At 33.4% G+C, this 27720-nt stretch overlaps 1 protein-coding gene across 1 annotated transcript in view; it reads right to left on the reverse strand.

Moving 5' to 3' along the window:
- Window positions 1-27468, reverse strand: part of LOC133330234 (adipose-secreted signaling protein-like) — a 47286-nt gene extending 19818 nt beyond the window's left edge. Inside the window, exon 1 of the mRNA XM_061538697.1 lies at window positions 27435-27468. Coding sequence (XP_061394681.1) covers window positions 27435-27468 — 34 coding nt within the window. The remainder of the gene's footprint in view (window positions 1-27434) is intronic.
- Window positions 27469-27720: the final 252 nt, after the last annotated feature.

The following is a 27720-nucleotide window of genomic DNA, read 5'->3' on the forward strand; positions in this document are numbered from 1 at the left end:
GCCGGAGGCCCTCAATTTTTTTTTTTTTTTGCCACTGATAGTACTAATAAAGTTCTACAAAAAGCATTAAAAGAGAATTGTAAAAATTTTAATTTTTTGATTTATTTAACATTTTAAGTTTGATTTTGCCTCTAAAAGTCGTGTAAGTGACTGCGGAAGTGCCAATATATAAAATACATTCAAAAATCCTATATCAGACCTTAATCAAGTTATTAATCTAGAAATACGGGTATATACTCATAATTTTGAGAAATGAACTACAAGCGCCTTTAAAGTAGTCTACTAATACAATTCATTAGATTTTCTACTTTTTTTTTTGTAACACCCAAAAACAAACATCATCAGAATAAAATTTTATGTCGATTAGCCATGTCCGCTTGCCTATCTGTTGAAATCATAATATTTAAGATAGAGCTTTTGAAGTTCGCACATACATTGCTACTACACCTTGATTGGTTTTTTGCAAATTGACTATGTCGTTCCAAGCTCGGTATTTTGAGAGTTTTAATCCAATTTTCTGATTATAAGTTTATAAGTTTTTTTTAAGCTCCCATACAATTTTCGGTAAATTGTATTTCCAGTCGAAAAAGCTCAAATCTCGACAAAGACAGAATAGATCTAACAGTTCTTGGTATACTCCTGATAAACACTACATGCCTATAGCATCTTATTCAAGATACCTCGCGTTGCCTAGAGAAACGCATCGTACTTATTCGGAGCTGAAAAACGGAGTCCGAAAGTATTAGAAAGAAACCTACTAAATATGGTACCATTTTTATTTGGCGAACCGGAACGCGAATCAGGGATAAGAAGTAGGGTCGATATAAGGAGGTGATTTTGGAAGTGTGTACTCATGTATATGAAAAGTTCTAAAAAGTACTAAATTTGGTAGAATTTGAATTCGGAGAAGGTGGTTTTGTAAATTTGTAAATATGTGTACGAAATGGTGCAATTTGAACTTGGGTGGAGCGATATTGAAAGAATACTGAAATTTAGAAATATGATTACTACTGCATTTTAGAATTGAGATACATAGGTTGTTTGGAAATTCGTACTTATGTATACTAAATGAAACTAAATTTGGGACAATTTAAATTTTATGAGAACCGATAGAGCTGGAATTTTGAAATTTAGAGTTTTGATGACTGTAGGAAGTTTTAAAAATTTGTACTAATATTTACTAAATGTTACTAAATTTGGATTTGAATGACCGATAGGGCTGAAATCTTGAAATTAGGAATTAAGATTATTTTTGAAGTGTAGCATTAAGGTATGGATATACTTTTAGAAATTCGTACTAAATGGTAGTAAATTTGGATTTTGGTGAAAAGATCTGGCTAGAATCCTCAAATTGGGTTTTATGGTTTCTGTTGGATTGTTGAGGAAGTCATGGATAATTACATGAATGTGTACTATATGGTACTAAATTTGATACACTTTGGATTTGGATGAACCTATAGAGGTCGAATCATGAAGTTTGGAATTAGTCTTGAAAATAGGTACTACCAGAGTACAAAAGGTAATAAATGGTACCAAATATAGTATAATGCTAGATTTCTGTTGTTGACTTGTAGTGAAGTGTTAAGAAATGCTGTTTTCTATGAAAAAAATAATATGTTAAGACATGCTCTAATACTGGTATTCTATATTAATCTTAAATATAGATATTCTATAAGAAACTTTTATAGGTCTTCCTTATAATTCTATACGATTTTTTAGAAGAGAATCTTCTTAAGATAACATTTTCTAAAAAACATTCTATAAATATAATACATAATGCCTTCTACAAAAAATTTTAAAAAAGTTTTTATTTTACAAAAACAAACTGTCAATCAAAAATTACCAATATCACAGACAAAAATCGAAAATCAAGTACACGTAAAACACGAAACTGTTGACATAATGGTTATTTTTCTCAGACCCTAAGTTCTCTAATATGCCGAATTGTATAACAGAAATCGATATTAAATTGTTTGTGTAATTTTCGTTACACATTCGATTGTTTATAATGATGCTATCTTCGTTATCATTATAGCCATCATTCAATACCAATAAAATTTAATTATAATTAACCTTTTCTGTAAGTAAATAAAAACAAAATGCGAACCATTATAACAATGGCATGTATTGAACTATCATTAACATGAACCCTTATTAACTCATTGACCGATATTAACGTGCCTAAAAAAAACATTATAAAATTTCATTATGATATTTGAGATGTAGAAAAAAATTTAAAAAAATCACATACACAAAAGTAATTATTTTTATTAAATATAATAAAGTGATTAACAGACTATTATAATAAAAAATATTAAAACCAGTCGGAGGTTGAAAAAAATGAATCAACCCAATACTAAAATAAATAAAACATCCCCATACTATGTATATATATATATATATATGGATTTTGCAGTCATAGAGATTGACGTTTAATATTACAAAATTAAAAGAAACCCCTTGGCGGACAGTGTCATACGTTCCCCACTAATAAATAGTTGTTTTTATAACAACAACAAACTGGGATTATGCCTGTTTAAAAAAATAATAATAATGAATGTCCCCACAAAAATGCCCACTCAAATGTTTTTTTCAAAATGAATTTGTTGCCTTAAATGATGCTGCATCCAAGAACCCTCACATGGGAGGGTTGTCTACTTAATATTGTTTTTGTTGTCGTTGTTGCTATTATCACTTTGTAAACAGTAACGTAATAAAAATAGTAATGTAATTCGATACTGATAGTAAAAGTGACAACTTTTTTTCATTATTACATTGTAACGATGACGAACAAACGGGGCGAATAAGCGAACAAACGAAAATATCACAATTACATCAATGGGGTTGGACCATTAAATGATCCAGAGGTAAACATTGATGTACTATATCTAGTGATTACACTTTTGGAGGGTGAAAAAAAGTATTATATTCAGTAGGGATTTTGACAAGTTTGGACTGCCTATTTTATGTGATAATGAAATGAAAATATTATACACATAAAGAGAAGAATGGCGTAGAACTATCACATTCATGTGGGGTGGATGGAATTATTTTAGAGCTATATTCGCGCATTTCTAAAGAATATTTCTTCACGGGCTATCAGAATTATAAGCTTGGATTTTTAAAGAATATTTTTTCAATGACTATCAAACATATTAGCCTGGATTTCTAATGATATTTTTTCAAGGACTCTCAGACTTATAATCATGGATTTTCAGAGGATTTTTCTTCAATGACTATTAGATGTATAAAAGCGTATTTTAAATACTATTTTTTTCAAGAATTATCAAAGATATAAGCTTGGATGTGTAAAAAAGATTTCTTCAAGGATTGGATTACCGAGGATATTTCTTTAAGGACTATCAGATGCTTAAGAGTGCATTTTTAAAGAATATTTCTTCAGGGATTATCAGACATATAAGCGTAGATTAAAAAAATATTACTTAAAGAACTATCAAATCTATCAGCTCGTATTTCTAAAGATATTTCTTCAAGTACTATCAGACAATTAAGCGTAGATTTCTCATGAATAATTCTTCAAAGACTCTCAGACTTATCAGTCTGGATTTCAAAGGATATTTCTTCAAGGACTATCAGATAATTAAGCGTGGACTATACAGGAAAATTTCTAGAAGGGCTCTCAGACTTATAATCATATATTTTTAAATGATTTTTCTTCAATTACTATTACATTTATAAGCATGTATTTGTAAAGGCTATTTCTTCAATGACCTCGATTCCAAAGGATATTTCTTCAAGGATTATCAGAATATTAAGCGTAGATTTTCCAAGAATATTTATTGAAGGGCTCTCAGACTTATAATCATAGATATGCAAATAATGATCTATGAGAGTGTATTTTTAAAGACTATATTTTCAAGGACTATCGAACTTAGCAGTCTGAATTTTTATGGATATTTGTTCAGGGACTAAAGGCCTGCATTTTTAAAGAATATTTCTTTAAGGACTATTACATCTATAATTATTAATGAATATTTCTTTAATGTTCTTCAGCAAGGAATGCTCGCGAATGAATGAATCGACGACGCTTGCAGCGAAGTTTTATCATTCGGGAATTTTTCGTGCAATGCGAACATTCGCGAGAGGTTGCAAATGCTTGTTCATTCTTTGTAACTTTATCATTCGCGATAAATTGAAAACATTCGAATTCTCGTGCGTGAGCATTCGTGAGAAAGGGTGATTTTTAATCATTCTTCGCACCCTGCTCATATTTTAAAGTATATTTCTTCAAGTACTATTCGACTATTAAACGAGGATTTTTAGAGACTATTTTTTTCAAGGACTCAGCATGGATTTTTATTTGAAATCATTATATGACTATCATATTTTTGTCTCCTATGCCTGGGTGCAGAGATGCAACCATAAATTCTAACGTATATACAATAGCTGCAGACATACGATTACATATGTGTATAATTCAACAACATAAGTTCCTACACACATACACATAGATAGTAGTATGTACTGACATAACATCTGTCAATGACACACGTTATTGTTTATGCAATAAGTTTATTCTCATCACTTCAAAGGTCAGATGTTGTAACGTTGAACTCGCATGCATGGACGTGTTAGATATATAAAGCAACATTTGTTATTGGCAACAAAGGAGAATAGAATGCTGTCCTGTGGTGCAAAATAAAAGAGAAATAGTATTAAAAATTAATTTCTTTACATATTACATGTGTGTCAATTTCATTTTAATTGAAATATGTTTAAGAATTTTAAATAGGTTTTATTACAATGAATTTGAAATTTTATGTAAACATCAATGACTTCAGTGGTCAAGTATGAAGGGGTTAGATAGAATTTTTTAGTTAAGAGAATCTCTTAAAAATTTAAGAGAAGCCATTAAATTCCAAAACAGTCTTTGTTTTGTGCACTTTTTGGTCCGAAGTTGTGATTGAAGGTTACTTCTTCGCAGACGACAATGGAACGGCTGTCACCATTAGTTCGGAGCGTTATGGTCATATGATAACCGATATTTTTAGCCTGCAATTGAAGAATACAACTTGAAAAATATGTAGTTTCAACAAGACGATGTCACACAACTAAAGCGAATGAGGCTTTATCGCTAGAGACATTTCGTTGTCGTGTAATTTCTTATCATAACGTCTTTTTTGCTACGTTGAAACCCGTATCGCTTGGGGGACATTTGAAAGATGTAGTGTTTAACACATAACCCTTCAAATTTTACAATAAAAAATATATATCATGAAACCAGTGAGCGGAGCAGTATAGTCGGACGGGGCCGACCTTACGATACCCTACACAACTACCACAGAACTCTATCATTCTGCGGATTTTTATTCCGAGCCTGGGTAATATTTCGTGATAGTTGAGTGTAACTCCCACATCCGAGTATATACGACAATGTAATTGGTGTCAATTTAAAGGACAGCCACTCCTCTTGGATATACTATAACCTTGTCGGGTCTATGTCCTTCAGGAGTAAATATGTACGCTATAGAATACAAACTTTGTCATTTTTCACACAAAATTCTGGATCCATTTGACCCCCTAAACATTGACCGATCTTTATGAAAACAGGCACGCTTATTCTTTGGCCCAATCACCTTCTCCATGTAAAAATTCACGAAGATTGGGCCATAATTGCGGCCTCTGGAGCAACCAGAAAAACCGATAAAAAATTGGTATTTGGTCCATTTCATCCCCTAAACATTAACCGATCTTTACCAAAAATAATAGGGGTCTTCATTGGCCAGAAACCATCCTAAATGCAAAATTTCGTGAAGATTGGTCCAAAACTGTGGACCGACCCGGAGATCAGATCGACTCAGCTAGTGGAGATATGAATATCGGTACTTAAAGGTGGATCCAGGACCAATATTTCGCGGCGTTACAAACTCTTACATATTCATACAAAATATTAATGAAATTATATAGATAATTAATGTATAGTATACGATGTATAGTTTATTTATAGATATGGAAACTTTTTCCTTTTAGATTTCAAGATCTTCAAAAATTAGAATAAGTTTTCTACACAGGGGACATCAATTGAAATTAAATTGACTTACACACACGCCTTTTAAATGGTATTGTTGTTTTGTTGAAATGGACAACCAACACAAAAATGCACATTCGATTCTCTCTCTCTCTCTCTCTCTCTCTCTCTCTATATATATATATATATATATCAATCTCTCTTGTAGTCATTAACAAGTGTTTCCTTTCGTTTCTACAACGTTGAACTGGGTTCAATGATAGGACATTTTGACCTTTGAAAAGGTGAGAAAAAGTCTTATTGCATAAACACATCAATTTATGTTACCGACAGACATTTAAGATTGTAGCACGTGAGTGTGTGTGTAACTCATAAACAGAATTTATTTTTATATTTCATATACATGGCATGTGTTTTGCCATACAGTCTTAAAATAGACCAAACTAGTATATCAAGATCCAAAAATAAAACTCCGATATGATACACACCTACCACTGCTTTCAAGCTAGGTTTTCTTTTATGGTATACCTAATTCAGCATGCTCTATATTGCCAAAGTGTCCATATATAGAAAAAAAACAAATCTGATAAATTAACGCCTCAAATAAAACTAATTTTCCCGCTAGGTATTGAACTAAATAATCACGAACAATGGCCTTATATTACTTGAGGATCCATTGAAATCATAAGAAACAACAAAATCTTGAGTAACTTGTTATAATAAGATAAAAACCACACAATTGTTAAACCAATAAAAATAAATGTGTCGAGTGTATTTTCGTATTATATTTTAAAGAAAGTTCAGTAAACTTCCAGCTTTTCATTGTGGTTGTCACATTCACGAATAGACATGCTGAATAGAATATTTAAGGCACAGTGACAGTAAAACGAAATCATGTGAATAAATTGAGAGAAATAGCAATTGGAAATTAAGTATGGTTAATGGGTTAAAAATATTCTCAAAAACACTTATGGAATCGATTATATACTATGTGTTAAGCTTGTTCTTAGAAAAAATATTCTTAAAAAAAATCCAAACGAAATCACAAAAAATCCACGCTACATCCTGAAAAAATATTTCTAAGAAATAGATGCATCTAGATATAATATTTTTCAATAATTCTCACCTCTGATTTGTCTTGAAAAAATACTTTCTCAAAATAATCACCATCTACACTATCTTCAACAAATATAAAAAACTATGCCTCAACAAAAAATTAAATATTTAAAAAAACCCTGTCTTAAAAATTCAGACAACGAAAAAATATACTTTAAAAATTCCGCGCCTTTGAAAGAAAATTAAGAAAATATTGTTTAACAATCAATATTTCTAAAACAGGTTAAAAAATCCACGCCACTGAACGACCTTGAAATAGTATTCTTTAAAAATCCACAACTCCGAAAAACCTTAAAAAATATTCTCAAAACTACTACCTTTGAAATAAATATTTTCCAAAAAAATCTACACCGTTGAAAGTCCCTAAAAATGTCATTTTTTAAATCCTTGCTTCTCAAGGACTTTAACGAAGTTTTGTAAAAAATCCCAATTCTTTGCAAAAATATTCTTTAAAAATTCACGGGCCTGAAAGACCTTGAAATATTCTTTACAAATCCCCCTCACCTTAAAAAATACCTTATTAAAAAACTCAGTATCTAAAAGACAACCTTCTCAAAAAATCTACGTCTCAAAAAGGGATTTGAAAAGATATTTATAAAAAACCCTCGTCTCTAAAGGACATTTAAAAATATTCGTAAGGATCCACGCCCCTAAAAGAGCTTGAATAACTAATTTAATATACGAATACGTAAGCACCTGTAAATATTTAGAAAATCCCACATCCAAGTACATAGAACCACATAATTGGTACCAAATTAAAGGTCAACCACTCCTCTTGGACATACTGTCAACTTCTCGGGACTATGCCCTTCAGGAGTAAATATATATATTTATATTTTGTCATTTTTCACACAAAAGTCAGGGTCCATTTGACCCGCTAAATATTGACCCATCTTTATCAAAACTGGCATGTTTATTCTTTGGCCCGATCTCCTTCTTCATGTAAAAATTTACGATGTTTGGGCCATAATTGCGGCCTCTGGAGCGACCAGAAAAAAAAACGACAAAAATTAAGTATTTGGTCCATTTCATCCCCTAAATAATAACCGATCTTAACGATCCTACATGCAAAATTTCGTGAAGATTGGTCCATAACTGTGGCCTGTATCGTGTTTACAAATTATAAAAATATACTATATACCTTAAAACACATTGTTTTTTCTTAAAAAATCCTACCCGAGTCCCTGAAAAAATATTCTTTAACCCTTTGTGGCCCAATGTTGCCCACAGGCAACAAAATGTTTTAGAGCTTATATTTAATATACTGCTAGTATATATATATATATATATATATATCAAAAGACAAATCTGAAAAAATCAATTTTTTGATAAAGTCATGAGCTTTTCAATATAGAGAAGAGGGCCAAAATGTGTACAGTACTAATTGGTGTATACAGTCCAAATTATTTAAATCGCTTCGTATTCGAATTGTACGAATTCTGCCTTCAGAATAATTTTTGATTCATTTAAAAGATATTAAAAGAGATTTTTCGTCGATTTTGCATGTGGTTTTCTTGATATTGGACTTTTATTTTTCAGTAATAAAATTTACTATATCTCCGGAATGCAAGGATGTGGCGATGTTAAATTTTGTTCATATCCTATTTAGGATAGTGCATTAAATCTGTGAACAGAAAATTGTTCTATGATTACGGAAACAAATTCGGGCCACAAAGGATAAAAAATGCAAGCCCCTTAAATATCTGGAAATTCTTTATAAATACACACCTCTGATAGACCTTGAAAGTATTGTTCTCATAGAAAATCTACGTTTATAAAAATCCGTTTCCAATGGACATTTAAAATCTTGTTAAATAATGCACGACCCTGAAAAACAATATTTTCAAAAGGAAGCTAATATTCACAAAATAATCAAAGGTTGTGAAAGACAAACCCATTTTTAATTCACAGAAAGAATGTTTTTAAAAACATTGAAAATTTTTTTAAACAAAATTCTCAAAAATATACGCAATTGAAAAGTGTCTAAAATTTGTTATTATCTTAAATTAAACTTAAGTTAAATTAAATTAAAAATATGTATATATATAATATGTAAAAACGTCGTTATTGTCGGCCGGAACAAATTTACAATTTAAAAAATCGGGACATTTATATGGAAATTTTTGTAGGAAGATTTTACATTTAAGCCCAAATTTATAATTTGTGGTAGGGATACTTCCTAACACATGAAAATTCAGAGCAATTTTTTTGCTCCAAAAAAGTTCCCAAACAACCCCAAAATACCGTAATTTGGGAGTTACCGTTATATATGGGGGCTACCCAATAGAAAATTAAAATACCAATACGTTCCAAACGTGACAAAAGAACACCAACATCCGAGAAGTAATGTGACTAAAAAATGGCGAAAATGGGGCGTGATCATTGTATGGAGGCTCTGTCAAAAAATTACCCCATATATCACATTTACAATACCAAACATTCTAGGAGATTAGCAGTGAATTTTTATAATTAAATTGACATAGCATTTTTTATCTGATTATCTAGAATATTACACTGTGCGACAAATTTCAATTTTTGAATTTTCAATTTGTTTGATAATTACAGGAAATTTCCAACAGATTTTGAAAGAGGGGCTAAAAAAGAAGACATATCGGGGGGAACCTAAAAAAGAATTTTTATAATTTTCGAATTATGATTTCTTGAAATCCTTGCATTTTAGGTATATAGTGTCTTCGGCAATATTACTGATAAAATATCGAGGAATATTTTGGTATACAACTTTAACCCTCAACCGACTCGTTGAAGGGGTATTTCCGGTCCCCTTTTCCAGAAGTGATTGAAAATTAATTCAAAACGGGATTAAATGTTCTCAGAATATTATACAGAAATGTTCGGCATAATGTTTTACTATAAGTCTCAGAATAGACTAAAACTTAAAAATCAGTGTAAACGTCAAAAATCTTAAAAAAAAACTAAAAATCATTTTAGGGTTAAAATCGTACTTATTACTAGTTTTTACCCATTTCTCCCACAAGATGTCGTTTTAGAAGGATGGTATAAGGAACAAAAATATTCTCCATTAATTTTTAGCACAAGAATAATCTGTTGATATTATGTATATACCGAATATATAGTCATACATTTTTAACAAAAAATTCGAAATGGTCTTGAATTTTTTTCAAAGATATTTCCCAGTATTTTTTTTTCGACTAAACGCATTAAAGTGACATGAAACTTAATTTTAGGTTTATAATGTCAAAAAATAAAATATTCTACTTCAAATTCCACTGCAATTACCGAAACAAACTATATATATATATATAAATTACGTGTATGTTAGTGATCGCTAAACTTAAAAACTATTGCACCGATTTTGACCAAGTTGTATGTACAGGCACTATGGGGCGTGTGGAGTGTTTCTGTGTAGCTTGAAGTTCATCCGACAGATGGCGCAATATTTATTTATTTGTTTTCTGGTAACGTATCTCAAGAACTACTGCACCGATTTTGCCCAAATTTTATGTATTTGCTCTATGGGGCGTGAGAAGTGTTTCTGTCTAATTTTAAGTTCGTAAATTTAAGTTCGTAGTTTCTTAGCGTTTTCCCGATTAGAGATTTGGTGCTAAATTGGTGCAATTCTGATAGGGCAAAACAACGTTTGCCGGGTCTGCTAGTTGAATATAAATATATAGTTTGTTTCGGTAATTATTTTTTGTGTTGCACAGTGTTATTAAGGGGTCTTCGACGGATATGTTGATGTTTAATATAAAGTTCACCTTATGGTGAAGAAATAATCATCTCCTACAATAGGTATATCGAAATTACATAGAAAAATTTAAAAAAAAGCTTATGCCTCTAAAAGACATACAAATAATAAATAATAAATTTTTAAAATTACGTATCTGAAAGTTGTTGAAAAATATTCTTTAAAAATCGACTTTGGTTAAAGATTTTGAAAAATATGCTTTAAAATTTCTCCCACCTAAGGACATTGAAAGAATACTGTTTAAAAAACCACGTTGAAAAAAATTTAATAATTTACGCAGCTGGAAGATTGTACCAAATACTCTATCCCAAATAATCTAAGCATCTAGGTGTTAATTAAATATTATTAAGAGACGTACCGAATTCTGAATAGCCTATAATTTTGATTTACACATTTTTGGGAAAATCATCTGAGGCTTTGTTATTTAGTCCAGCAGAATTGTGTCCTTATGATTCGGCAAAATTACCATTATTTATGGATGTTCGGAACACAAAATCCAATTTACTTTATCACTGTGCTTGCTCGGCCAAGACATGAATGACAGCATTCGTGTTGACGGGGTGGTGTAATGCTATTCATAATTTTGCTGCATCAAAGATGCAAGAACCAGAAGTGAATGCAATTTTTTTGTTTGTTTTTCAATTGCACTTGAAAGCGTATACGTATTCACTTGCTCGTCTGTTCACTCATTCGCTAACTCATGTATTCATTGACATGAATAGCTTGTTGTTTTAGTAGCTGCAGTAACCACACACACAAAGGGATTCACTTTATCTCCAAACCATGAAATACGTGATGACTTGACTCTGGGGGGAATTTCATGGATGCACGTTTTACTGGAACAATGAAGGTAACAACATCACGGTCCCCACTTCCCAAACCCAACCAACCCCCTCCATTTTAGACAAATACGAGTAAATCATTTTCCATTAAAATACAAATTGATGGTGAATAATTTCACTGCATGTCATTAAGTACAACTTGAAAGGATTTTTTTAGAAGAAAATAAAAATAATAATGATCATAACAAAATACTAATTAGAATTTTAAATTTTTAGTTTAAAAAAAGTTAGTGAGATTTCTGGGATTTACACATTGAAATAATTATAAAACAATGTGGGCAAATTCTGATAACCAGTTCTGAGAATTTGGAAAATATATAATTGAATATTCTAACAACTATATTATATATTTATACCCTTCACCACACTGTGGTACAGGGTATTATGTCTTTGTGCATATGTTTGTAACAGGCAAAAGGAAACGAGATAGACACATGGTTCCTTTTGAGAATATGCATAGAATCATTTTCTAAGTCGATTTACGCATTTTTGTGAACAAAGTACACATCGCATTTATGATCCGATTTCGATGAATTGAATGAAAATGGCATAGGTCACTTATTTGGCCCAAGGACGAACCCTATTGAAATTTGGAAAAATCGGTTCAGATTGAGATATAGCTCCCATATATATTTTCGCCTGATTTAATGTAAATGGTGCACCAAAATCCCTATATAGCTTTCTATTTGCACGAAATTTGGCACATCGTAATGAAATAGGTCTAGAATGATGTGTGTTAAGTTTCCTGAAAATCGGTTCAGATTTAGACATAGCTCTCATATATATTTTAATCCGATTTAATGTAAATGGTGCACCAAAATCTCTATATAGCTTTCGATTTGCATGAAATTTGGCACAGCGTAATGAATTAGGTCTAGAATGATGTGTGTTAAGTTTCCTGAAAATCGGTTCAGATTTAGATATAGTTCCCATATATATTTTCATCCGATTTTAGTTAAATGTTGCACCAGAGTCCCTATATATATTTCGATTTGCATGAAATTTGGCACAGCGTAATGAATTAGGTCTAGAATGATGTGGGTTAAGTTTCCTGAAAATCGGTTCAGATTTAGATATAGCTCCCATATATATTTTAATCCGATTTAATGTAAATGGCGCACCAAAGTCCCTATATATCTTTTGATTTGCCCGAAATTTGGCATAGCATAATTAATTAAGTCTAGAACGATGTGTGTTAAATTTCGTGAATATCGGTTCAGATTTACATATAGCTCCCATATATATTTTCGTCCGATTTAAGGTAAAAGGTGCACCAAAGTCCCTTAATATCTTTCGGTTTGCACCAAATTTGGCACAGCGTAATGAATTAGTTCTAGAATGATGTGGGTTAAGTTTCCTGAAAATCGGTTCAGATTTAGATATAGCTCCCATATGTATTTTCGTCGGATTTAAGGTAAATGGTGTACCAAAATCCCTATATATCTCTCGATTTGCACGAAATTTGGCACAACGTAATGAATTAGGTCTAGAATGATGTGTGTTAAGTTTCCTGAAATCGGTTCAGATTTAGATATAGCTTCTATATCTGACCAAATGAAAATTTTAGTATCGGTTGCAGAATGACATGTTTATGGATCCAATTTCATTTTACTGGTCCTTTAAAAATGCGACGTCTGTTAGGATTCATCTGTTAAATATAGCCAAAGTGGTGAAGGGTATCATATAGTCGGCCCGTCCATCATTACTACTTTCCTTACTGGTTACTTTTAATTTTAAGCAATTAACCAACTAAATCGTTTTAAATTTTTAACTTGGAAAATATTTTCGGATTTTCGACTGACGGGGCTATCTACAAAAGAGCTGTTCGACTGCAGGAGTAGTCGTTTAGCACACTTTATTTGAAAAAATGGAGCAAGCAATTTGACGACAAACACATTGAGAAAATATCAGGCCGAGATCCACCAGAATGACTGTAGAGGAATTAAGTTGGTTCAATAGTAATGTTTTTTCCGCGAAAGATTTCGAATCAACCAGTGTTATGAGCCTGTGAGTAAAGATATGCGAGACGGTAGACTTGCGGTAACAAGAATAATATGTCCGTGAAAATAAATGATATGAGCTTGTAAAAAAATCATAACCTTAATACGCATATACATACATGTAGTACATCCTCACACATTGAATAGTTTGCACTATCTGACTGGCCTCTGCTAACCGCTGATATTTGCAAGTGATGGGTCTATTGAACAAAAATCTCAATAAAGCACAAAAACAACAAACCGATATGATGGGACAAATACGAGGCGGAATAAAAACAACTACGAGGTATCTGCAAATTTCAATAAAAACACCATCGACCGAATAAACGATAGACCCGAGTCATGTATGGTTTAATTGAATCCACTTGTTGCTGTGAGCACGAGTATGTCATCAGCACATGTCCATTGGTGTGGGTGGGCGTGTTTTTCTGTGTGACCATGACGTTGGTGAATTAAATGTTTTTTTTCGCAAAATATTGTTGTGACACCTTGATGTGAAATCAAATCATGATATTGAATTTCAATTGCCAGAGGAGGTAAATATTTACATTTACAAACATGAACATAGTGAATATGAATATTTTTACAGAGAAATAAGACAAACGCACACACACACACAAAATCTGCTTTATTAAATGAAAATGTTATGGGATGTAGATCTGAGATAGTAACAACACAAAATATGCTACAGATTATTAAAAATAGTATACAACAGTTTTGATAACATTCTCATTATCTTGTCTTCAATACCGAAGAGCTTCAATAGGCAAAAAGATTTCAGTTTTCCATTTTTTTTTTTTTTTTTGTGCAGAAGTTTAAAGTCTTCCATTGTTTTGTCATGACATCAAAATTAAATGGAATCTAAATTGTAATTAAAACACGTTCACTTAAGGGGACTTCTCCCATTGTCGATTTTAAATTTTCAAAATTTTCATTGGGCTGGTAAATGAATACCAATGCATGTTATGTTTTGCAACTCTACACATATAAAATTGAAGATTTAAAAGAGAAGAGAAATAATTTCTAAAATTTGGTTGTTGTTTTTGGTGATTAAATAAAAGTCCTTATTTTTGATGGCGGACATGATAACTCCTCACTGGAACATCGGAATCCGGAAATTCGAAGGGTGTTGGAAAGAGTACATGTCTGGGTCCCGTATGAACTAGGATTATTGACTTCGCACATAAATTAACCAAAAGGCGGACCTGTGAAAAGTTTTTTTGGAAATTCGCCTGTTTTTGACCACAAACTAAGTTAAAAAATAAGGACCTTCTTCATCGATTGGCTTTATCCTAGTTCATACGATAGCTACACACTCCCTGAGAAACTTGTAAAAATTTTGAACCGATTGTATTATTAGTTATTGAGTTATTGTGCCCGCCATTCGTAAAACACTGTTATAAAGTTTGAGAATCACTCTTACCGTCACTTGATACTGATAAAATAAATCGGCTATATCTTCAGCAGTTTTTGAGATTTTGACTTGAAATTTTGTAGGGACATTCTAGAATTATAGTAGATTTGAATTAAATCGAAAAATTTTTTGACACTGAGAATGGGGTGGTCGCTCCGTGCCACCTGGGGAGCTATTTTCATCACCCGATGAAATAGTGAGCTAATATGTGCCGCGAGTTCACCCATAAGAACTATAAAAAAATGGGTTGAGGCGTCGGGTTAGTTGCCCACTCTCGGAAAACCCAACCTACTATGAAAAAGCAAAGAAAAAGAAAACCAAACCCCCCTAATGTTGACGACCCCCACAAACGTATAAAGGACCACGATCTGCAAAACTGCACTTGGAATGTGCGCACGTTGTACAGAACAGGCGCAGTGTTCGCTTTGGCGCACGTACTCAAGAAGTACAAAGCCGATATTATTGCCTTACAGGAAATACGATGGAAAGGGACAGGCGTAAGTAAATCAGACGATTACGCCCTGTATTATAGCAGACATTAAACGAGACATGAATTTGGCTGCGGATTTATGGTTAACAGGAGAATAAAATACCTCGTCTCCAAATTCACTCCAGTAGATGAGCGAATTGCTATAATCCGTATAAAAGCGAAATTATTCTACATTTGTCTCATTTCTGCCCATGCTCCGACCGAAGATAAAGATGAACATACCAAAGACATATTTTACGAGCGCCTTGAAACAGCATATGTCCGTTGCCCTGGCCATGACATTAAAATTTTGCTAGGAGATTTTAATGCAAAAATCGGAAGTGAAAATATCTTTTGTCCCACCGTCGGAAAATTCAGCCTTCATGAAGAAACATCCGACAACGGCATGAGGTTGATTCAAGCATCTCGAAATACACAAGGCCACCTGGATATCTCCTGATCAAGCATCGAGAAATCCAAGTGATCATGATTGAGAAGGATTCTGCCAAAGTGCGTCTGGCAGTAAACGACGAGAAGACCAAGCTGATGGTATCAACGCGCAAGACGTCCGAGTCTACTGGACCAACTTTGGAACTTGAGATCTACAGCTTCGAGGTAGTATATACCTTGGTACCGCCATAAATAAAACGAATGACATCAGTTTTGAAATTCGGAGAAGGATTGTGATGGCCAACAGATGCTACTATGGTCTAAGTTAGCATTTAAAAACAAGGCAACTTCCCGCCAAACTAAACTCAAACTTTACCAGATGCTGATACTACCCGTGCTATTATATGGATCTGAAGCATGGGTACTTGCGCAAGCAGATGAGGCAGCTCTTGGAATGTTTGAAAGAAAAATTCTCCGAAAGATCTACGGGCCAATCTGCGTCGACGGTAAATATCGGCGTAGATGAACCATGAATTTTACAATTTATACGCGGACATCGACAGTCAGTCGTATTGAGCTGCAGCGACTACGGTGGCTAGGCCATGTTGTGCGAATGAATGAGAATGCCCCAGCTCAAAAGGCATTTAAAAACGAGCCTATTGATGGTTCCCGTAGAAGGCGAAGGCAACGAATTAGATTGAAAGACCAAGTAGAAAACAACATCTTGGAACGTGGTCTTCCAAATTGGTGGACGCGCTTGGAAATAGTTTTTAAGCTCGGCTTATAGAACAACCATTCTGTAACAAGCCAGCTAAGTAAGTAATTTTAAAGATCAAACACTCGTCTTAAATCTTCTCGGATCTATGTCCTTCAGGAGTAAATATATAGGCCATAGAATACAAATTTGATCATTTTTCACACAAAAATCAGCGTCCTTTTAACCCTCTAACATTGACCAATCTTCAACAAAACAGGCATGCTTATTCTTCGGTCCGAATCCCCTCTCCATGTAAAATTTCGGTGTTCGGGCCATAATTGCGGTAACTGGAGCGACAAGTATTTGATCCATTTCATCCCCTAATTATTAACTGATCTTTATGAAAAACAATAGGGGTCTTCGTTAACCAGAACCCATCCTACACGAAAAATTTCGTGAAGTTTGGTCCATAAATGTTACCTATATCGTGTTTACAAATGATAATGGATAGACGGGAGGACGGACGCAGACACATGTCTAGATCGACTCAAGGTGGGTCTAGGATCAATATTTCGCGGCGTTACAAACTCTAGAGGCTGCACATACATACTATACATTCACAGAGGAATGTGTCAAAATTTGGAATCGATTGGATTATTATCATAAAAATACTGTTCCGAAAAAACGCGTTTAAAGTTGAGAATCTGTGACTGGAATTCGACTTCTGTAAACTCGAAATATTGATCGTAGACCCACCCTTAAATATACCGATCGTCATATCTCGACTAGCTGGATCGATCTAGTTATATGTGTGTCCGTCCGTCCGTGTGTCCATTATAATTTGCAAACACTATATAGGCCACAGTTGTGGACCAATCTTCACGAAATTTTGCATGTAGGATGGGTTCTGACTATACTGCTCCGCTAACAGGTTTTAAGGTGGCTTTATGTGGGTATTCGGTGGATATATTATGGATAAAATACCTTATTTGTTTCTCCAAGAAATAAATAAATATAAAATCATGTTTGGGACATCTAAAAATAAAAAAACCACCTTTGGTTGTTCCATAAATATAGAAAACCTTCCCATTCTTCTTTATAGTTCGTATTTATTTATTCTTTCTTATATTTATGTTTCACCTGCATGAATATCTAGAAAAGTTTTTTTTTATTATTTTGTATAACTCATAATATCTATACCATAAATCAAGTCCCCGGTACAGTTTAGACAGATATAAAAAATCGCATTTATATATTTCTATTGTTCCATTTCAATGAATTTATAATTTCAAATATTCGATTAAATATTTCCATTTACCAATATTGCTGATAATCTTATCTAATCTAAATTCGTGATTTTCATGTCGACACATTCATTAATTGTGTGCTGTTATTGGTGTCAGTTTTCTGCTTCACTAATGCATTTCTGGAAAAAAAATTGAAATAATGGAATGGGAATAACAACAAATTACGAATAGATAAATATTTTTTCAACTCGAACGAAACACCACTTGTAGAAAATAAGCGCACGTGATACAAAACCACATACCTTGAATATCTATTTTTATCCGAATCGAGTGTTGGAATATAAAACGTCTCCCGCCCCCATGTTTCATGTGTTTCCTGCTCCCGCTGAGTTAAATCCCTTGACAATGACATCGAATGCATATTGTGAACTTGTAGCCAAAGCACCGATACTCGTTGTTGATCACCCAACTGTTCCCAACTGTCGCAAACAGTTATATGTTGCAAATTAATCGTTAGACTGTCTGTTGTTTTGACAGGTGGAAAAAAAGAAGTTGAATATTATTACTATTTTAATAGACCGGTGTATTCGTATCCCCCACCTATCATGGGTAAACAATTAATTTTTGTATTTCTTAATTATTCATTATTTTTTTTTGGAACAACAACATTTCATGTTATGATTATGTATTAAGGGGACCCCCCCACATTCTCGGGGTCAAAAATTTTGTTGATATAATTCCAATCTACACTAATTAATAAATGTCCCTACAAAATTTCAAGTGAAAATCTCGAGAACTCTTGAAGATATAGCCGATTTATTGTGTCAGCATCAGGTGACGGCTGAAGGGCTTCTTAAACTTTAAACGCGTTTTTCTCTAAACATTTTTTTGTGAGGGCACGATAACTCAAAAACTAATAACCCAATCGATTTCAAATTTTTACACGTTTCTCTGTGAGTGTATAGCTATCGTACGAACTAGGATAAAGCCAATCGGCGAAGATGTTCCTTATTTTTTAACTTGGTTTTTGGTAAAAAATCGGCGATTTTCCACAAATATTTTTTCAAAGGTCCACCATTTTGTTAATTTTAGAGCGAAGTCAATAATCCTAGTTCATACGAGAGCCTGACATGTACTATTTCTAACACCGTTGGAATTTTCGGAATCCGATGTTGCAATGAGGAGTTATCATGCCCGCCATCAAAAATAAGGACTTTGCTTTAATTATAAAAAACAACAACAAAACAATAACAAACATTTTTTTTTAATTATTTTTCTTCTCTTTTAAATCTTCAATTTTATATGTGCAAAGTTACAAACCTTAACAAGCATTGGTATTGATTTACCAGCCCATTGAAAATCTTGAAAAATTAAAATCGAGAATGGGGGGGTTCCCTTAAGTGATAAAAAATAGATAACAGTACTCATTTCACACCGTCCTATTAACATTTTTAAAAACAATTCTACCCCGAACCCCAAACATAAAATGTGTGACGTCTCAACTGATTATTGTCTCACTTCTACGTAAATACAGTAGTTATCTATGTTAGTATTCTATGCTGACGACGACATCAATATGTATTACGATTAGCAATGCACCACAATTAATTAGTTGATGAGTTTATTTTAATATAACGATAATCACAATTGTCTTGAAATTTAAAGAATTTTTTTCTACTGATAAGATAAATAAAATTTGAACATACTGGCGCATTCGAGCAACATACATTTTTGTTGGATTTCTGAGGTTATCTCTACAAGAGTTAAGGACCACACATATACAAAACAAATCGTTTCAGGTTCCAGATACGAAAATTGTGTAGTACAGTAACTGTTGACAATTGTAAAACATATAAGAAGAAATATTGACGACATCGTTGTTCATAGAAGACCAACAGTAGTTAAAGTGCTTATAGCGGAACTAGCAAATTGCCCGCTACTTCGTATGCGGAAAGGGAATACAAAAAAAAATAAATAGTATTTTATATGGAAATCACTAATTTTCGAAATATCTTTTGTATTTTCATTATACAGATTCAATATGGATCAGAATTCTAAAAATATATTTTCCGCATTTAGTTCCATTCAGCTCTTTTCGAACATACATCTAATTTCACTAAATTTAGTACCAGTTAGTACTAAAAACTCTTTGGTACTTCTTTTTAACCTTCCAAGTATTAATTTTGAAAACTAACTCAAAATTATTCCAAATTTTAGGTTTCCAGCTCAAATTTTTCAAAATTTAGTGCATTTAGTACTATTTTTTTACAATTACAAATATATTTTTTACAAATTTTTGTTCCCATAAGTACGAGTTTCCAAAACTACGTCCCAATTTAGATTAGGCGAGTTTACTTGCGGCAAGTCTTTGTTTGTAGGAGAGAGGGGCAAGGGGAATAGAAATGAAAAAAAAGTTGCTCGTACCGACAATTTTCTGGCAATTCGTTTTGTGTATTTCGCATTTGTTGACATTTTATATATTTTAAATATGAAAAAACAACAAATAAAAAAATATTTTGGAAACCGAATTGCTTTGTATAGCCGCATGAAGCAAGTTCAAAAGAGAACGATAAAAATTGCCGAAAGTAAACTTCACCCAACGAGATTTTAAAGCGTAGATACCTGTCTTAAAGAGCGGACGAACTAGCTAGACGAGGATCTCAATCCACCGATCTAGAAACTGATGACTCAATCAAACCATCCATATGTCTATAGGAACTTTGAGGCATTCTTTGACGAAACAGACGAAACTTGTCAAGATCAATTTGGCCGACTCTGTCTACCAAAAGAACGCACTCACATTGAACCTGAGCAAAGCTGAAATTAGAGTGATGGCGGGAATCATCACTGGTCACTGCAACATCAGGGCTTTTACTAGTAAATGAGATCTTGATGCAACTGATTACTGTAGACTCTGTGTTGACGAGGAGGAGACGGAGACAATTGAGCATCTCCTGTGTCACTGCCCAGCCCTGGCTTACAAGCGACACAGACTAATGGGTTCTCATTTTCTATCGAATCTCAGCTTCTTCTCAACAACCGAACCTGCTCTAATCTACAGCATAATTAGAAACATAAAGTAGTTAGGAGCATACAACCTTGGCACGTAACGCTTTTTCTTTCTGACTCATAGGGCCATCGACCTTCATTCATTCTTCACTCCTTTAATTTACTAATCTTCTCTCCCCTACAGATCTGTCTTTGGTCTCTTCTCTTTTCTGTATCTCTTCTTATGGATGATCACAACGGACGTAACCGGTCTCAGAGTGTTGTAGTCACACATGTGACTGCACATCCCCAAACCGAAACTAACCTGCCTGTCTTAAAAACAATTTGGTCTTTAGAATTAATAAACTCTGATATCGAGTTTTTTAGACTGTCTTCATTTTCATAGTGTTTGCCCCCTAAAAACAGCTTGAAAACATGCTTGAAAAAATGAAAATCTATCAACGAGCGATCCGGTTAATATGGTGAATGCTGCAAAACTTCATATTCCAGTTCGTTCAGTTTCGCAATTGTGCGATGTATGTGGCCGAGCGTTGTCATGGAGCAGTAGCGGGCCATGCAGATTTACAAGCGATGGACGTACAATTTTTAACTTATCGTGCATCTCATCAATGTACTGTTAGTACTTTCATCCTGATATCAAGTTCCCCCGTGGATACGGCTGGATCCGCTTCCACTAGAGCTTTCAGGTCATCATTCTTCACAGACGTTATAGGCCTTCCGCAGTGACAAATCGCCAGTTCGAAAATTTTCGAACAAACGCTGCATTTCCGATCGTTAACCGTATTCTCCCCAAAGGCTTGGTTTTTGTTGGATGCAGCTTTTGCAATGGAAATGACGCGAATATCGGCAGAATTCATATAGGCAAAAAACCCTAAAGAAATAACAAAAAAGGGAAGACCTTCGAGAAAACCTATTTTGCTGAAATGAGTCTCTGGCAATGGACAATACGTCTATGAATGAGTATAATGAAAACAGGGAGACAAACGTCCGCATTTGAAGAGAATCCGACATTTCATACGCACCAACCTAATATTATGTCTATATTTAAGCATTCCAACTTTTCGTATATAAGTATGATCTCTCAAAACTTCCTCAATATACTCCTACACTACGACGATCATTTTAATTATAAATTTCACGATCCCAGCCCAATCGGTTCATCTACATCCAACTTGTACGAAATTTAGTACAATTTAGTACTTTTCTTACACATAAGAACGATTTTTTAAAGCTAACACAATCCTGCACTTCGCTAGTAATCCTAGTACGAATTTCTGAAACCATTTCCATACATAAACACCACATTCCAACTTGTATGTATATATAAAATTTCAAGATTCTACCTCTACATATGCTCAAAATATATACAATTAGAACAAAATTTAGTAAACTTTAGTACTTTTCGTACATTTATCAGACGAATTTCCAAAAACCCTATTGTACACATTTTTAATTGTGCATCAGTAACCAACGTCCCAAATTTCAGAATTCTAGCTCTTCCCGTTTGCTTAATGCAAAGGGTACCATATTTTCGTAGGATCTAGGATTATTGGCTTCGCTCAAAAATTAACAAAATGGCGGACTTTTGAACATGTTTTGTTTTTACCACAAACTAAGTTAAAAATAAGTAAGTTGTTCGCCGATCGGCTTTATCCTAGTTCATACGAAAGCTATACACTCCTAGAGAAACGTGTCAAAATTTGGAAACGAAACGATTGGATTATTATTTTTTTAGTTATCGCGCCCGCAATTCGTAAAAATACTCTTCGAGAAAAATGCAACAAATCGCCTATATCAAAAATATTCCTGAATTCGAAATATGTTAATTATTGTTTGTATCATAGAAAATAATGTTCGTAAAAATAACAAAGTAAACTGAAATAACCCAAGCAATCACTCCCACACGCCACGTTGAACTGTTGGTAATACAATGTTCAAAAGCTCAACAATAAATTGAATACTGGCCGGATGTTTAAAAAAACGTATTCTAAATCTGATTAAAGCAAACGACCTGGTAAAAGGAAACCCTGCAAAGAAGAAGAACACCTGTTTTCTATAGGTGTTGGCGCTGTAATAAAAAGTCGATACGGAAGTTGAAAACATATACAAGACGAAATGCATTTCCCTGTTGTAACGTGTCTAAGGACTGTTAATGACAGCCGCAACGATAACAGAGTGGTTTTGTTGTTAAACATCGATGTGCCCCGAAGCGGCACACTATTAGTAGTTAAGGGACTCCTTTTCATGTTTATGGGCTATTTGTTGCATAGCTTGCTTGTGGTTCGCTCGGAATGTTGGTGGCCGTGCTTAATTGTTGTAATTAAAATAACTTGTTGGAATAGGATGGCAATAACCCTGTGGCCTCGTAATAATTACCCATTACCTGAGGACAAGTACACGAGCCAACTGGAGTGATTGATGTCGTAGTATAAGTTCGTCTTCTTTATACAATTTATGGTAAATAACTTAAAATAAACGCTACAGTAATGGGGAACGGCTCATACAATACCTGAAAATGCTGATGAATGTCTATTCAAAGGTACCCGAAAGTACTCAATTGAGAACAACTTAATATGCATATCCTCCTGAAAGTTTCAACAAAAAATCAAAATGCCATAAATCATATTCAGTGTCAAATATGAATATAACCTCAATGAAATTTGGATTTACACAAGCTATTCAAAGGTGTTACCCCTACCTGATTAAATTAATTTATAAGTTCAGCAGAAGTTTACCTGCATACGTAAGTACTACAGGAAGTCTAATGTCTATAAAAGGTCTTCAAAAGTTCTAAGAAAGCCATCTGCCTATACAAAATTTGAACAATATTTAATTTTTATAAAAAAAATCTACGACTGACTACAGAAGACCTATACCAGGTGTTGTAGAAGTCCTGCAGATTAGTTCTGTCTTCTTTTATTTATTAAGGCCCTACAGAAGATAGTTTTTTCACTGATGCTCGTATATCTATAAAAGACATACATAAAATATTTTGCCCATTTCAACAAATATATGATATTCTGTCCATTAAAATCCTACAGCAGAGTTCATCTGTCTGTAGAGATTCTGCATAATGTTATATTTCTACATAAGTCATATACCTGCAGTATATCGTTTGTCTATCTATTGATAGAATACTAATATTTGAAGAAAATTTTGGAAGTGGAAATCCCGTAGAGTTAAACAAGTAGTTCACCAAAATGTGGTGATTTCTGTGGAATGTATGCGTGTTCCAATATTGATGACATATCGCTAATTTGCTACAAGATCGACAAAAATCAAAAAAAGATAAGCGATTTTGCAGAAAATATATTTTTAAGTTTTCAATTTTCACACAACTTCTTCAGCTTCTCAAAAGAGATATTCACCAAAATTCTGCAACATTAAAAAAAATTAAGATTTTTCATTTGTGTCGGTCTTGCAGCAAATGAGCCATTTAACGCAATTTTCGACAGATAACAGTTTCCGATCATCAATTACCCCCAAGATATTGGGTGTAAGGTTGAACAGATTGTTTAAGTTGTCCGCTCAAGCGATTTGTATTTGTGATAATCTGAGAATTACAAACAATGTCCTCAAGCCACTGACAGACAGAACTTGGAGTGCTGACAAGAACAACTTTTTAACCTCCTATATAACGGATCATCGCCTTGAGTAGGAGAAAGTTATTCCTGTTCATCGACACAACCAATGTGGTATATACCAGTTTCGGTGGTATCTTCGGTTACACCCCAGTCATTGCTTTATAGGCTGTATTTGCTTAATGATCTCCCTGTAGATCAACAGACGAATCAGGCAGTTCCGAATAGCATTCATAAAATTAATATTAACACTCGGAAACCATCCTCAATCCATAGCAGCAGCAGAGGGGATACAAACACGAGCGGTCCCAGAACTTTTGAGATCAGCATAGCGCAACTACATATTCGATTCTTTTTTTAATTCGATATGAATTCTTTATTAATTCAATATGAATTGAGAATTAATATTGAATTAAAAAAGAATAGCATTTTTCCAAAAAAAAGGTCTACTCTCACAGTAGGTATTTGCAATTCACCTTGTATCAATCAAGCACTCCCAGATCTAAAATAAAAACGCTGTGTATAACGAATGGCTTTTTGTCACAATAAAAACTTACACGCATTTATAAATGTTTGTGTAAATTCTTTAAGGTGTTTGATAATATAAGTTTGATAATATAAATTTCCTTGTTATCCTTTAGATATTAAGTTTCAGTATAATATAAAATAGAACTATAATGGAGAATGCTCTCCAGCCCATTATACTGCAACAACGATATGACACGATTGAAGCAAAACAAATTTTCCACTCAACTTAACTGCCATATAGATGTGCGGACAGGCAAAACATTTGAACAAATAAACGATTTTGAATATCTCTTATAAAGTTATATTGGCACACACAAACACACCGACATTCAACTCGGAATATATTTTTCTAGACTTTAATATTGTAGTTGGAATCTTAACATTTCGCCAAGTCAATTAGTTGGTGGATGACATTCTCGTTTCTCGTTTTTCTATTTTGTTTGCACACACTTTCCTGCATACTGGGACAAGCAATTATAAGTGCTGGGGCTACACACAGGCACACACACACAAAATTACCAACAACCTGACAAAATAACCAACCGCTGTTGACCTTTTAAGAATAAACACTTTGTGCCATCGTCAACATCGTGGTCTAACGCCATTATATTGGAAAATATTTTCATGACAAGCTGGAAAAAACAACCAATGGAGGAGAAACAAAACAAAAATGTTGCAGCAATGCCAACGGCAAGAACCACAACGGAATATGTGCATGACCTTGTTTGAGGAAGGAAATGCAATGCTTAAACTTGACCATGAGTGGTGATTTAATAACCATAATAGGGTGGTATGTTACATAGGGACTTACACACACACAAAGTATTTAAAATACATCACATATTCTAATTATAGATAATATTGATATTTTAGGAAAACATTACGAAAAACACTAGGCGGACTGATTTTGAAATGTTCGAAAATCAATTTCTTATTTAAAGGAAGAGTGGATGCCGTTGAATCTCTTGAAGCCTTTTATACTGATAATGTCAATATTTGTTAGATCGTCAACAAAATCTCGACATTGAACATGCATCATGTTGTTGGATTTATTGTAATAAATGTTATTACGAGGCCCAACAAATTGTTAACCCTATTTGACTCCACAAATGTAGAACATGAAATTTTAACTTTACTCCTGATAATGTTGTTTGGCTAACATTTGGTTATAATAAATATCAATAACAAATGTAGAAGCTCGATCCTATGATGAAATTCAGTGGATTTATTACAACCGCAATTTGGTAAAAAATTTGAACGAATTGTCGAAAGTGGGGTCAATAAATGGGGTAATAAATATCAGTTTTCTGATCAGCATTGCTCTTTTAGATTTTTAGATTATAGAGGCTGGGAATATGAAAATTTCGTAAATATTAACACTGCACACGTGAAGTGCGTACATTTCTAAGAAGGATATTTTCATTAAAATTTTGAAAACTGAATGTTGTCAAATGTAAAATTAAGAAAAAATTGAAATCATATGTCTGCATTAGACTACCTTGTATAATTATGTCATGGTCCTTCTGTCGGGGATTTTAATTTGGCTACACGGTTTTCGTCCGGGGATTTAAAACTTTCTCCTATGAAGAAATGGAAAATTCTGCTACGCCATCGAAAATTTCCTATTACCATAACATCTTCCCCATATCTCGGGAAGTATAGACTTCATCCATTAAAGTCATATATTTTCATTATTAGGGAGACGAGATCTATCTGTGGCAATAATTTCAGAAATAAATTTCAACTTAAGCCTTAAAGAACCCGAACCCTAACTGCAACCACTTCTTTAGGAAAATATCAAAATGGTTGGGGTACAATTAAATGGAAACTAAATCCAAAATGCCGAATTAAACCATCGGCAGTAGGAAAATATCCCTAGGAAAAATTTTATTTTTTAGTATGAAAAAAAAAAAAAATAATTCTTTTTTGGGTCCACCTGGCTTTTGTATACGTTCCAGTACAGAGATATGAACCTTGGAAAAGCCCCTTTCCATATTTCCTCATGCTTATAAAAATCAATGCCCACTTTGATTTTAAAAAGCATTAGTAAATATGGAAAGGTGCTCTTTGAAATGCAGGAAATGAGAAAACTTCTTTCAGCTGTTAATACCAGACATATACCGACAGACTTTTACATAGATAGACCACACTCCAATTTGTTTCACAATATCCACACATAACATTCAACTGGCGACATTTCGACTAATTTCTCATTCCTACATTCACGTCTACAAAGCTATGCAAATAAAATGCCTCAATGGTTATGAAGTTAATTCCCCAACATTTATTTATTTGTTCGGACGTTTGTTTATTTTGTGATCAATGTTTCGAGAATGGCGTCACGTGAAATCAATAACCCACCAACTACACTAAATATAAATAATGTCACGTAAAATAAAAAATAGTTCTCTTGTTAGACACTTACCTCCGGCCTGATCCAAAGTTGCACCTTGTGACATTATTTCTGGTTGTTGCTATCTCCTCTGCTTTAGCGCTTTTCAAAATTAATTCCAAATGTTAAATTCAATAAGACCACCGCCTCGTGCCTTGGGATTTAGTTTTAGTGTTGAGAATTTAATTCTGTTGTTTGTTTTGTTAATTAAAAAAAAAAAACAGTTGTTATAGAATTTTTTATTTGTTTATGAATTATTGTAAACCCGAAATGGCAACAACAACAATGAACTGCCGCCAGACAAATTGTTTAAGCAAAT

This window comes from Musca vetustissima, unplaced genomic scaffold (assembly GCF_032173495.1).
Source record: "Musca vetustissima isolate MV318-11 ecotype Yass unplaced genomic scaffold, APGP_CSIRO_Mvet_v1 utg9944, whole genome shotgun sequence".
NCBI classification, from domain to species: Eukaryota; Metazoa; Arthropoda; class Insecta; order Diptera; family Muscidae; genus Musca; species Musca vetustissima.